This window comes from Carcharhinus amblyrhynchos, chromosome 2 (genome assembly GCF_965287045.1).
Source record: "Carcharhinus amblyrhynchos chromosome 2, sCarAmb.v2.hapA, whole genome shotgun sequence".
In the NCBI taxonomy this organism is placed as follows: domain Eukaryota; kingdom Metazoa; phylum Chordata; class Chondrichthyes; order Carcharhiniformes; family Carcharhinidae; genus Carcharhinus; species Carcharhinus amblyrhynchos.
This window is the reverse complement of record NC_137325.1, coordinates 142,144,706-142,158,731: the sequence shown is the minus strand read 5'-3', so window position 1 is coordinate 142,158,731 and position 14,026 is coordinate 142,144,706. Positions and strand designations below refer to the sequence as shown.

Genomic DNA, 14,026 nt, shown 5'->3' with positions numbered 1-14,026 from the left:
TCTAGGACTCACTGACCCTCTGACCACCACTGCGCCACCCACACAGTCCTGCCATTGGCGAGCCCTGGTACATCCCATCGTCGCCCAGGGCCAATAGGAAGCAGACTGCCTCTCGTTAAGCTGGTTGGATAGTTCTGGAACCTCAATGCAAGAACCTCCACCCATCTCCAGAGCTCTAGAACCATGGAATGGAATCCCTACAGTGCAGAAGGGGGCCACTTGGCCCATCAAGCCTGCACTGACTCTCCAACAGAGCATCTTACCTAAGCCCCCCCCCCACTTCATCCTATCCCCGTAACCCCTGTGGAAGGAAACCGGAGCACCTGGGGGAAACCCACGCAGACACGGGGAGAACATGCAAACCTTAGAGGCATACAAGGTGGTCAGAGGGTTAGATAGGGTGGACAGTGGGAGCCTTTTTCCTCGGATGGTGATGGCTAACACGAGGGGACGTAGCTTTAAATTAAGGGGTGGTAATTATAGGACGGATGTCAGAGGTAGGTTCTTTACTCAGAGGGTAGTAAGGGCGTGGAATGCCCTGCCTGCAGCAGTTGTGGGCTCACCAACTTTAAGGGCGTTCAAATGGTCAGTGGATAGGCATATGGGTAACATTGGAATAGTTTAGGTTAGAGGGTCATTAGATTGGTTCCACTGGTCGGCGCAACATCGAGGGCCGAAGGGCCTGTACTGCGCTGGAATGTTCTATGTTCTAGGCTCTAACTCTGCCCAGACAGTGACCCAAGCTGGGAACTGACCCCGGGTCCCTGGCGACATGAGACAGCGGTGCTAACCGCTGTGCCGCTGCCCTTTGTCCAAATTTGCAGCAGGGAGAGGTACTTACAAGGGGAGAAAGAGCTGTGGTGAGAGAGAAGTGGAGTGGGTTGCCGGGGGGGGGGGGGGGGGCACTCTTTCAAAGAGCTAGCACAGGCACAGTGGGCTGAGCGGCCTCCTCCTGTGCTGGAGGATTCTGTGATTCCGTCCTCAAACACCTTGTTCTGTGATGGATTTCCCAGCCTTTGAGTTTGGGAGTGTGAAGGTTGCGTTCCATTCCCAGCCCTGCTGGGAGCTGAGGGAATGCTGCAGTACTGGAAGTGCCACCTTTTGGGGGGTCTGGTGTTAAACTGAGGCCCCCCCCCTTGCAACTGGAGGTGGCGGAGAATCAGTTGCTGATGTAACCGCTGGGGAGCGTGAAGAACAGGGTGGCACAGTGGGTTAGCACCGCTGCCTCACAGCGCCGGGGACCCGGGTTCGATTCCCGGCTCGGGTCACCGTCTGTGTGGAGTCTGCACATCCTCCCCGTGTCTGCCTGGGTTCCCTCCGGGTGCTCCGGTTTCCTCCCACACTCCAAAGATGTGCGGGTTAGGTGGATTGGCCGTGTTAAATCGCCTCTTAGTGCCAGGGGGGAACTAGCTCGGATAAATACATGGGGTTGTGGAGGCAAGGCCTGGGTGGGATTGTTGTCAGTACACTCTCGATGGGCTGAATGGCCTCTTGCACAGTAAGGATTCTATAATCTGATCTGTAGAGTAAGAATTTCAGACAACAGCCAGGAGTGCCCTCTGCTGGGACAGAGCTGTATCCTCACCCTACAGAAACTGACATGAATTAAGAACAGTTAGAAGTCTTGCAACACCAGGTTAAAGTCCAACAGGTTTATTTGGTAGCACGAGCTTTCGGAGCGCTGCTCCTTCATCAGGTGAGAGCAGGGTTTGTTTCACAAACTGGGCATAAATCGACGCAGACTCAGTTACGAGATAATGGTTGGAATGCGAGTCTTTGCAGATAATCAAGTCTTTGCAGGTCCAGGTAATGTGAGTGGAGAGAGAGGGTCAGGCACAGGTTAAAGAGATGTGTGTTGTCTCCAGACAGGACGGTTAGTGAGACGTTGCGAGCCCAGGCAAGTCACGGGGGTTACAGATAGTGTGACATGAACCCCAGATCCCGGTTGAGGTTGCGTGCGGAACTTGGCAGTCAGCGACTCTGCGCTGTCGTGTGTCCTGAAGGCCGCCTTGGAGAATGCTTACCCCAAGACCAGAGACTGAATGCCTGCGACTGCTGAAGTGTTCCCGACGGGGAAGGAAACACTCCTGCCTGGTGATTGTCGAGCGGTGTTCGTTGGGCATCGCTCCGAAAGCTCGTGATTCCAGATAAACCTGTTGGACTTTAACCTGGCGTTGCGAGACTTCTCACTGTGCCCGCCCCAGTCCAACATCGGCATCTCCACATCATGAATTGGGAATAGGCACTCATTTGTAGCCTCTGTTAGGCGTTGTCTTCAGTCTGTTTGTCAAACGAGGTTCGAGGTTCCGAACGTTAATTAAAAGAGGAATCGTGTTGCTAAGCAGGACGGGAATGATGGCCTCCGTGTCCAGCGCCTCTGTTCCTGCTGCTGCGTTGCCCCTTCCCGAGGGATGGATCCGTGTGGAGCTGCCGGTGTCCAGCTTGTTAGGAAACCCATTTCAAACTCACGCTGTCACTCCAAAGTCATTTAGAACCAGCTACCCTGCCCGCAGCACAGTGGGTTAGCGCCGTTACCTCGCAGCGCGGGCACCCGGGTTCGATTCCAGCCTCGGGTCACTGTCTGTGTGGAGTTTGCACATCCTCCCCGTGTCTGCCTGGGTTTCCTCTCCAATTTCCTCCTGCAGTCTGAAGGAGGCGCTGGTTAGGTACGTTGGCCGCAGTGTCATGGCGGTTCACAGCGCGGAAACAGGCCCTTCGGCCCAACTTGTCCATTCCGTCCTCTTTATTGTAAACCCCTAAGCTCGTCCCAGCTGCTGACCACTGTGCCACTCCTAATGTGGGCACCAGAGTGTGGCGACTAGGGGATTTTCACAGTAACTTCATTGCAGTGTTAATGCCAGCCGACTTGTGGCACTAATAAATAAACCTTAAAAGAAATGAACTTTAGAAAAAAAACCACGAACACCCCCGTCCGCCACCCAGCCCTCCCCCGGCTGCAGGTTCTCTCGGTCACCCATCACACCCACCTGTGTGTTCGTGCCCCCACCCTGGCTGGCAACGCGGGTTGGCAATCTCAATGATTAAACTTTCTTCCTCAACCCATCTTTCCAACCAAGGGTGGGATGGGGGCAGCTGCCCGGTTAACGCAGGTGAGGTCGGCTCAGACTGCCTTTGGCCAGTAGTCTTTTCCAGCTCCTACCACCTCAGTGCCACGCTGGGTGGCATCCGGCTGGATTTCTCACCGGCCAGGCTTGAGTTGGCACTTTTCCCACCTTGCTGGTCCATCTCGGTTTACCGTACGTCCCCCCCCCCCCCACCCCCTCCACCCCACACCCGGCCCTGCTCCCTGTATGCGTCATTTAGGCTCTGCCCAGGTGGGAGCGGGAGAGAGTCAGGTCCCCCAACTGGCCGTTGGCTGGCGGAGAAGGGAATGGGCAAGTGCCAAGGCTTAGAAAGCCCGTCCCGTTCCTCCCTCAATGCCCCCATGTCATCTCCATCTGTGCGCACTGTGCCCAGAGCCGGTGAGCTGCAATGGCTGCTGTTGAAATGGTGAGAACAGAAAGCTCCCATTCAGATCCATAGGAAGCCTGTGATGCAGAAAGAGGCCATTCGGCCCATTGAACTCACACCCACAACTATTCCATCCAAGTCCTATCCTCGTAACCCCTGGTATTTACCCTGCTATTCCCCTGACATTAATTTAGCACGGCCAATCCACCCAAACCCTGCCCGTAAATGGGCGGCACGGTGGCACAGTGGGTTAGCACTGCTGCTTCACAGCTCCAGGGCCCTGGGTTCGATTCCCGGCTCGGGTCACTGTCCGTGTGGAGTTTGCACGTTCTCCTCGTGTCTGCGTGGGTTTCCTCCGGGCGCTCCGGTTTCCTCCCACAGTCCAAAGATGTGCGGGTTAGGTTGATTTTAATGCTAAAATTGCCCCTGAGATGCGTAGGTTAGAGGGATTAGCGGGTAAAATATGTAGGGATATGGGGGATAGGGCCTGGGTGAGATTGTGGTCAGTGCAGACTCGATGGGCTGAAGGGCCTCTTTCTGCACTGTAGGGATTCTGTCTTTGGATACTAAGGGGTAATTTAGCACGGCCAATGCATCAAACCTACGCAGCTTTGAACTGTGGGAAGAAACTGGAGGAAACCCACGTGGATATAGGGGGAAAGGGCAGACTCCGCACAGACAGTGACCCAAGCCGGGAATCGAACCCGGGTCCCTGGCGCTGTGAGGCAGCAGTGCTAACCACTGTGCGGGGAAGCAAAATTGCTGTTACTGCAACTCTATAAAAAGTGTCAATCAGACTGAGCCTTAGAGCAGCATGAACCGAGCCCTGATCCACTTCACACCTCTTAACTGTGCCCAACTAAACATGTAGACATTGACAAAAGAGATCACAGAAAGGTGTAGGAGGGGCCACTTTGATGCACTCAGTTTTCTTGCTCTCCCCCTCTTTGGTACCAATTTGGGTTTAATTTTCGTAGAACATAGAACATTACAGCACAGTACTGCCCTCGATGTTGTACCGAGCTTTGTCCAAAAGTAAGATCGAGCTATCCCACTCCCTATCATTCTGGTGCGCTCCATGTGCCTATACAATAACCGCTTGAAAGTTCCTAAAGTGTCCGACTCCACTATCACAGCAGGCAGTCCATTCCACACCCCAACCACTCTCTGAGTGAAGAATCTACCTCGGACATCCCTCCTATATCTCCCACCATCAACCTTATAGCTATGCCCCCTAGTAACAGCTACATCCACCCGAGGAAATAGTCTCTGCACGTCCACTCTATCAATCCCTCTCATCATCTTATAAACCTCTATTAAGTCGCCTCTCATCCTCCTCCGCTCTAAAGAGAAAAGCCCCAGCTCCCTCAACCTTTCCTCATAAGACCTACCCTCCAAACCAGGCAGCATCCTGGTAAATCTCCTAAATTTCAATCTAATTCAACATGAATTCATGGTGGCACAGTGGTTAGCATTGCTGCCTCACAGTGCCAGGGACCCAGGTTCAATTCCCGGCTCGGGTCACTGTCTGTGTGGAGACTGCACACTCTCCCCGTGTCTGCGTGGGTTTCCTCCGGGTGCTCCGGTTTCCTCCCACAGTCCGAAGATGTGGAGATTGAATGGATTGGCTGTGCTACATTGCCCCTTAGTGTCTAAAGATGTGTAGGTTGGTGGATTGGCCGTGCTAAATTGCCTCTTAGTGTCTAAAGATGTGTAGGTTGGTGGATTGGCCGTGCTAAATTGCCTCTTAGTGTCTAAAGATGTGTAGGTTGGTGGATTGGCCGTGCTAAATTGCCTCTTAGTGTCCAAAGATGGATGGGTTAAGGAGTTAGTGGGGTAAAAACGTGGGATTATGGGGATAGGGCCTGAGTGGAATACTCATCAGAGGGTCAGTGCAGACTCGATGGGCTGAATGGCCTCCTTCTACACTGTAGGAAATCTATTCCACGATTAAATCAATTAAAAATGTTTGAGTTTTTACTCACAGACATCTGTTGTCACCTTGTTCGCCTTCTTGACTCCCTCTCGTTTGAATTTTAGATTCAAAAATGGTGGAGCTACACCCAGAGTATTTCTTGCAGCTTTCCAACTATGGGCTGATTCGCTGTTGCTTAGCAACTGACTGCGGTGCGGCAGGGGGATAGGTAAAGTTGCCATGGTCCCAGAATGACCATCGGCTGTCCCCTCCCCCTCATAAAGGTGGTGATTTAACCTGAGTGTCACCACACCTCCGGCAAGGTTGAGCCTTCATGAATAATCTCAGCCGGTAACAAGGATTGAACCCACGCTCTGTGGTGCTGTCCCTGTTTCACTCACCAGCCGTCCAGCCAACTGAGCTAGCTGACTCACCGAGGAACGTGGGATGAACATTCACGTAATGAGTTCCTAGCTCTTTTCCCCGTGGTCACAATTGGATTGGATTTGTCTCCATTCTGCGCAACGCACTGGAGATCCCCTCATCGTTGGAAGGTTGGAAAGTCTTTCTGTTGTCGCTCGCTCTCATGAAGCCCTTGTGTCTTGCAGAAAACTACACTGTACTCGCAATTACATTCACATGAACCTGTTCGTCTCCTTCATCCTCCGGGCAATCTCTGTCTTCATCAAAGACGCCATCCTGTACTCTGAGGAGGATGAAAATCACTGCCCCATGTCCACTGTAAGTAAGAGCAACTCCAGGTGTGGGCGCAGCGGGCAGGGCAGTTGGCAAGGGGGGGGGGGGGGGTGCATGAGGTGGGCGTGCTTACAGAGGGCAGATGGAGTTTCCGGACAAATGCGAGGTCATTTGGAAGGTCAAATTCAGGGGCAAATTATTTCGTAAATGGCAGAACCCTAAGGAGCGTTGACGTGCAGAGGGATCTGGGCGTACAGATCCCTGAAAGTGACAGAGCAGGTGGATAAGGTGGTCTAGAAGGCACAAAGCATGCACGCTTCCATTGGCCAGGGCATCGAGTATGAAAGTTGGCAAGTTATATTACAGCTGCATAAAGCTTTGGTTTGGGGTGGCACGGTGGCACAGTGATTAGCACTGCTGCCTCACAGCGTCAGGGACCCAGGTTCGATTGCTGGTTTGGGTCACTGTCTGTGTGGAGTTTGCACATTCTCCCTGTGTCTGTGTGGTTGCTTCCAGCACCTCCTTCTCTGTAATATGTAAACTCCTCACAACATCACTATTTATTTCCCCGAGTTCCCTAACATCCACGCTTTTCTCAATAGTAAATACTGATGAGAAATATTCATTTAGGATCTCACCCATCTCTTGTGGATCTGCACACAGATGATCTTGTTGCTCCTTAAGAAGCCCTACTCTCTCCCTTGTTACTCTTTTGCCCTTTATGTATTTGTAGAAGCTCTTTGGATTCTCCTTTGGCTTATCTGCCAAAACAATCTCGTGTCCCCTTTTTGCCCTCCTGATTTCTCTCTTAACTCTACTCCTACACCCCCTGTACTCTTCAAGGGATTCACTTGATCCCAGCTGCCTGTCATGTGCCTCTTTCTTCTTCTTGACCAGGGCCTCAATATCCCGAGTCATCCACGGTTCCCTACTTCTGCCAGCCTTCACTCTAAGCGGAATGCGTTTACCCTGAACACTGGTTAACTCACTTTTGAAAGGCTGCCACTTGCCAGACATCCCTTTGCCTTCCCACAGACTCCCCCAGTTGAAAGTTCCTGCCTGATACCATCAAAATTGGCCTTGCCCCAATTTAGAATTTTAGCTTTTGGGCCAGACCTGTCATTCTCCATAGCTATCTTAAAACCAATAGAATTATAGTCACTGGTCCCAATGTGATCCCTCACTAACACTCCTGTCACCTGCCCTTCCTCGTTTCCCAAGAGGAGGTCAAGTTTTGCCCCCTCTCTAGTTGGGCCATCCGCATACTGAATGAGAAATTCCTCCTGAATACTCAACAAATTTTTCTCCATCCAACCCTCTAATAGTATAGCTTCCCAGTCAATGTTGGGAAAGTTAAAATCTCCGACTATTACCATCCTATTTTTCTTGGAGCCATCTGTAATCTCCTTACATATTTGCTCCTCAATTTCCCGCTGACTATTTGGGGGTCTATAGTACAATCCTATCAAAGTGATTTCCCCCTTTCTTATTCCTCAGTTCTACCCATATGGACTCAGTGGCCGAACCTTTGATATATCCCCTCTCAGTATGGCCGTGATGCTTTCCCTAATCAAAAATGCAACTGCCCCTCCTCTCTTACCTCCTGTTCTATCTTTCCTATAGCATCTGTACCCTGAAACATTGAGCTGCCAGTCCTGTCTCCACTTAGCCATGTTTCAGTAATAGATATAATATCCCAGTCCCATGTGTCCATCCATGCCCTGAGTTCATCTGCCTTGCCCGTCAGGTCGCTTGCATTGAAATAAATGCAGTTTAATCTGGATTCCCTTGCTCTCTGTCTTGCTTTTGCCTGATTTGTCTGGTACGAGGATTACTGCCTTTTACTAATTAATGTGCTCTCTTTAACTTCTGTGCTGTCCTCAATCTTCTCGTGTCTCCCTACTGCTTTGGATCCCAACCCCCTGCCAAACTAGTTGAAACCCTCCTGAGTGGCCCTAGCAAATCTTCCCACTGGGATGTTAGTCCCTATCCAGTTCAGGTGTAACCCATCCCTCTTGAACAGGTCACCCCTTCCCCAGAAAAGATCCCAATGATCCAAAAATCTAAATCCCTGCCCCTCTGCACCAGCTCTCAAGCCACGCATTCATCTGCCTCGTCCTCCTATTCATCCTGTCGCTAGCACAGAGCAACGGTAGACATGAATGGGAGGGATAGAAGCCCCATCTTAACGCAGGCTCGGTGGGCTGAAGGGTCTGTTCCTGTGCCGTATTGTTCTTTGTAAGATGTGTAGAATGTGCATCCAAACACCCACTCACTGAGGTAGGGCGTGAAAGGAGGAAGTGGAGAGGCGGTGAAGATTAGGAAGGTTTTGGGCCTAGCTACTGGAGGCAAGGCCGCCAACATATGTCAGGGTGCGACTTAGCTAGAGGACAGAGGAAGGATGTGCTTCCCGGGGAAACCTGTATCCCATTAGATGTGGAAGCATTGGAAAGGGTGCAGAGGAGGTTTGCCAGGATGTTGCCTGGTTTGGTGGGAAGGTCTTATGAGGAAAGGCTGAGGGACTTGAGGTTGTTTTCGTTAGAGAGAAGAAGGTTGAGAGGTGACCTAATTGAGGCATACAAGATGATCAGAGGGTTAGATAGGGTGGATAGTGAGAGCCTTTTTCCTCGGATGGTGATGGCTAACACGAGGGGACATAGCTTTAAATTAAGGGGTGGTAATTATAGGATAGATGTCAGAGGTAGGTTCTTTACTCAGAGGGTAGTAAGGGTGTGGAATGCCCTGCCTGCAGCAGTTGTGGACTCGCCAACTTTAAGGGCATTCAAATGGTCAGTGGATAGGCATATGGATAACATTGGAATAGTTTAGGTTAGAGGGTCATTAGATTGGTTCCACTGGTCGGCGCAACATCGAGGGCCGAAGGGCCTGTACTGCGCTGGAATGTTCTATGTTCTATTCAGTCCCCTTTGTGGAAACAGGAGGATCGATATTAAAGAGGGGAAAGAATATCAGGATATGATAATGAATAGTTTGATGAGGAGGGAGTTGGTGGGCTGGGGGTTGGGTGGGGGGTGATTAGTATTTGGTTAGAATGTTTTAGGTTCAAGTCTATCTCAGGAGTCGAGCATAAAATTCAAGGCTGGCGATCCAAGGCAATACTGAGGGAATGCTGCACTGTCAGAGGTGCTGTTTTTCCAACAAAACATTCAAACAAAGCCCACCTTACAGATCAGGTGGATGTTAAATATCCCATGGCCCCATTTTTGAAGGAGAGCAGAGGAGTTATCGCTCTGAGCATTGTTTATCCTTCAATCGATATCAAAACACAGTGGCACAGTGGTTAGCACTGCTGCCTCATAGCGCCAGGGACCCACGTTCAATTTCAAGCTTGGGTTACTGTCTGTGTTCGCCCCATGTCTGCATGGGTTTCCTCCCACAGTCCAAAAATGTGCAGATTAGAGGGACTGGCCGTGCCAAATTGTTCCTTAGTGTCCAAAGATGTGCTGGTTAGAACATAAGAACATAAGAAATAGGAGCAGGAGTAGGCCATCTGGCCCTTCGAGCCTGCCCCGCCATTCAGTAAGATCATGGCTGATCTGTTGTGGCTCAGTTCCACTTTCCCGCCCTCTCCCCATAACCCTTAATCTCCTCTCTTATCAAGAACCCATCAACCCGCATCTTAAAAATATTTAGCGAGGCAGCCTCCACCACTTCAACGGGCAGAGAATTCCAGAGATTCACCACCCTTTGAGTGAAGAAGTTCCTCCTCAACTCCGTTCTAAACCGCCTCCCCTTTATCTTGAGGCTGTGCCCCCTAGTCCTACTGTCTTTTTTGAGCGGGAAGAGTCTTTCCACCTCTATCCTATCCATCCCATTCATCATCTTATACGTCTCAATGAGATCTCCCCTCATTCTTCTAAACTCTAACGAGTACAAGCCTAGTTTATTCAGCCTCTCCTCATAGCTCAATCCCCTCAACTCCGGTATCAGCCTAGTAAACCTCCTCTGCACTCCCTCCAGGGCCAAAATATCCTTGCGCAGGTGCGGCGCCCAAAACTGCACACAGTACTCCAGCTGCGGCCTCACCAATGCCCTATACAGCTGCAGCAAGACCTCCCTACTTTTATATTCAATCCCCCTCGCTATGAAGGCCAGCATCCCATTCGCCTTCCTGACCACCTGCTGCACCTGCAAGCTGGGTTTTTGCGACTCATGCACAAGGACCCCGAGGTCCCTCTGCACCGTCACCTGCTGCAGTTTTTCGCCCCGTAAGTAATAGTCCTTCCTACCATTCTTCCTACCAAAGTGGACCACCTCACACTTGCCAACATTAAATTCCATTTGCCATTTCCTGGCCCATTCGCCCAGCCTATCTAGATCCTTCTGCAGACTCTCCACACCCTCCGCACAATTTGCCTTTCCCCCAATCTTGGTGTCATCAGCAAATTTCGACACCCTACACTCGGTTCCCTCCTCCAGATCATCTATATAAATGGTAAATAGCTGAGGCCCCAGCACCGACCCCTGGGGCACCCCACTAGTCACCAACCGCCAATCCGAATAGCACCCATTAACCCCCACTCTCTGCCTCCTATTTGACAACCAATCCTCTATCCACGCTAACACCCTACCCCCAACTCCATGTCCCCTGACCTTCTGCAATAACCTCTTGTGAGGTACCTTGTCAAACGCATCCACTGCCCTAGACACATCCTCATAGAACTCCAGTAAATTTGTCAGACACGACTTCCCTTTAATGAAACCGTGTTGCGTCCGCCCTATCAAGCAATTCCCTTCAAGATGCCTCGCAATTTCCTCCTTAATGACGGATTCTAACATTTTACCTACCACAGACGTTAAACTAACCGGCCTATAATTCCCCGCCTTTTGCCTGGCACCCTTTTTAAACAACGGCGTAACATTAGCCGTTTTCCAATCTTCCGGCACTTCCCCGGAATCCAGCGACGTCTGGAAAATAACCACCAAGGCATCCACTATAACCTCCGCCATTTCTTTCAGAACCCTCGGATGCATTCCATCCGGTCCTGGGGACTTGTCCACAATCAGCCCCTCCAGTCTGTCGAGCACCACCTCTCTAGTAACAGTAATGTCATTAAGACCCTCCAGTCCTACCACCTTTCCATCGCTAACACCCAGCAAATTATTCACGTCCTCCGATTGGCCATGCTAAATTGCCCCTCAGTGTCCAAAGATGTGTAGGTTAGGTGGATTGGCCATGCTAAATTGCCCCTCAGTGTCCAAAGATGTGCTGGTTCGGTGGATTGGCCATGCTAAATTGCCCCTTAGTGTCCAAAGATGTGCTGGTTAGGTGGATTGGCCATGCTAAATTGCCCCTCAGTGTCCAAAGATGTGCAGGTTAGGTGGATTGGCCATGCTAAATTGCCCCTTAGTGTCCAAAGATGTGCAGGTTAGGTGGATTGGCCATGCTAAATTGTCCCTTAGTGTCCAAAGATGTGCTGGTTCGGTGGATTGGCCATGCTAAATTGCCCCTTAGTGTCCAAAGATGTGCTGGTTAGGTGGATTGGCCATGCTAAATTGCCCCTCAGTGTCCAAAGATGTGCAGGTTAGGTGGATTGGCCATGCTAAATTGCCCCTTAGTGTCCAAAGATGCCAAGGTTAGGTGGATTGGCCATGCTAAATTGTCCCTTAGTGTCCAAAGATGCGCAGTTTAGGTGGATTGGCCATGCTAAATTGCCCCTTAGTGTCCAAAGATGTGCAGGTTAGGTGGATTGGCCATGCTAAATTGCCCCTTAGTGTCCAAAGCTGTGCAGGTTAGGTGATTGGCTTTGCTAGATTGCTCCTTAGTGTCAGAGGATTAGCAGGGTAAACATAAGAGTTTATGGGGATAGGCCTGTGTGGGATTGTTGTTGATGCAGATCGATGGACTGAATGGCCTCCTTCTGCACTGTAGGGATTCTATGATTCTGCGTCTGCGTGGACTTGCTGTGTGAAAACTGGTTTCCTTCATAACAACAGCACCTCGAAATTACTTCCTCGGCTGTCAAGAGGGCGCGACAGCAAGTCTTTCTTTGCTTTTATCAGTGGAGTGATGGCAAACGGGGGTAGCCAAAGGGAAGAATTAGAGGAGTGAATCAACCTCAGCATCGAGAGGCAGCAAGAAGTTACAGAGGCAGGGAGACCAATGGGGAGAAGTTCAGAACTGAGATGTTGAGGGATCAGAAAGCACTGGAGCAGGGAACAGAGGGGACATAGTTCAATTTGATTTATTATTGTCACATGTATTAACATACAGTGAGAAGTATTGTTTCTTACAGACAAAGCATACCGTTCATGGAGAAGGAAACGAGAGAGTGTAGAATGTGGTGTTACAGTCATAGCGAGGGTGTAGAGAAAGATCAACTTAATGCGAGGTAGGTCCATTCAAAAGTCTGACAGCAGCAGGGAAGAAGCCGTTCTTGAGTCGGTTGGTACGTGACCTCAGACTTTTGTATTATTTTCCCCGACGGAAGAAGGTGGAAGAGAGAATGTCCGGGGTGCGTGGGGTCCTTGGCTGCTTTCCCCGAGGCAGCGGGAAGTGTAGACAGAGTCAGTGGATGGGAGGCTGGTTTGCGTGATGGACTGGGGCTACATTCACGACCCTTTTGTAGTTCCTTGCGGCCTTGGGCAGAGCAGGAGCCCATACCGAGCTGTGATACAACCCGGAGAGAACGTTTGCCGCGGGGCATCTGTAGAAGCTGGTGAGAGCCGTAGCCGGGCAATTAAATGCTGGGCAGAAAGCGACGCCCATTTCCCACAAGAGAATGATTTCCGAAAGGACCAGGGCTCCCCGCCGTGACCGAGCGTCTGATTGTTTCCAGGTCCAGTGCAAAGCCGCGATGGTTTTCTTCCATTACTGTGTGCTGTCCAACTACTTCTGGCTGTTCATTGAAGGACTTTACCTCTTCACCCTACTTGTGGAGACCTTCTTCCCCGAACGCAGATACTTCTACTGGTACATCCTGATCGGCTGGGGTGAGTCTCTTCTTTTCGCTGCTGGTGCCCGGGGTCCCGCACCGACATTATCAGTGTGTTACCGGGCAGAATACAAGGGGGGGAAACGTCGTCAGCGCTCTTGCATAAAACGTATTTGGCGCCGTCATAGCGTTCAAGGTGGTGGGCCACGTGCTGGCGGATGGGTGGGTTTAAGGTGGGTGGGGGGGGGGGGAGTTTAGGTGTTTCTCGCGTGTCGGGGCCCTGTCCTGCGCTCTGTGATTCTCTGACGTGAATAAATACCAGTCTTTCGACTCCTCTCGAAGCCCAAGGGCACTTGGGTGCAGTGCAATTGAGCAACAGCAGATGGCAGCAGATAGCCAGCTCCTTCCCTGAGCCCCAGTCAGGGTCATTGGAGAATCGGCGCTGGTAAAATGCCCCAGTGTGAACATAAACTGGAGAGATGTGTTTGTGTTTCTATTGACAGGAACCCCCACTATCTGTGTGATTATCTGGACAGTGCTGAGAATTCACTTTGATGATTCTGAGTAGGAGATTCACCTTCTATCTGTGTGTATGTCTGTGTGTGTGTGTGTGTGTGTGTGTGTGTGTGTGTGTGAGAGGGGGTATGGGGGTACTGTGTGTGTGGGGGGGGGGGGTGGGAGGATTGTGGGGTACTATGTCTGGGGGGATATGGGGTATTTTGTGTGTGTGTGTGAGAGAGAGAGGGTATGGGGGTATTTTGTGTATGTGTGGGGGGGGTGGGGTATTGTATTGTGAGTGTGTGTGGGGGGTATTGTGCGTGTGTGTGTGGGAGGGGTGGGGGGTATTGTGTGTGTGTGTGTGGGAGGGGTGGGGGGTATTGTGTGTGTGTGTGTGGGGGGGGTGGGGGGTATTGTGTGTGTGTGTGTGTGTGTGTGGGGGGCGTATTTTGTGTATGTGTGAGGGGGTATGGGGGTATTGTGTGAGTGTGTGAGGGGGTATGGGGGTATTGTGTGTGTGTGTGAGGGGGTATGGGGGTATTGTGTGTGT

The 14,026-nt window shown here is 51.1% G+C and overlaps 1 protein-coding gene across 1 annotated transcript in view; it reads left to right on the top strand.

Annotated features, from left to right (window-relative positions):
- LOC145361737 (pituitary adenylate cyclase-activating polypeptide type I receptor-like) overlaps positions 1-14,026 on the top strand; it is a 137,202-nt gene that overhangs the window by 43,030 nt on the left and 80,146 nt on the right. The window contains exons 5-7 of the mRNA XM_080217669.1: positions 5,995-6,127; positions 12,883-13,036; positions 13,482-13,542. Of these exons, the coding sequence (XP_080073795.1) occupies positions 5,995-6,127; positions 12,883-13,036; positions 13,482-13,542 (348 nt within the window). The remainder of the gene's footprint in view (positions 1-5,994; positions 6,128-12,882; positions 13,037-13,481; positions 13,543-14,026) is intronic.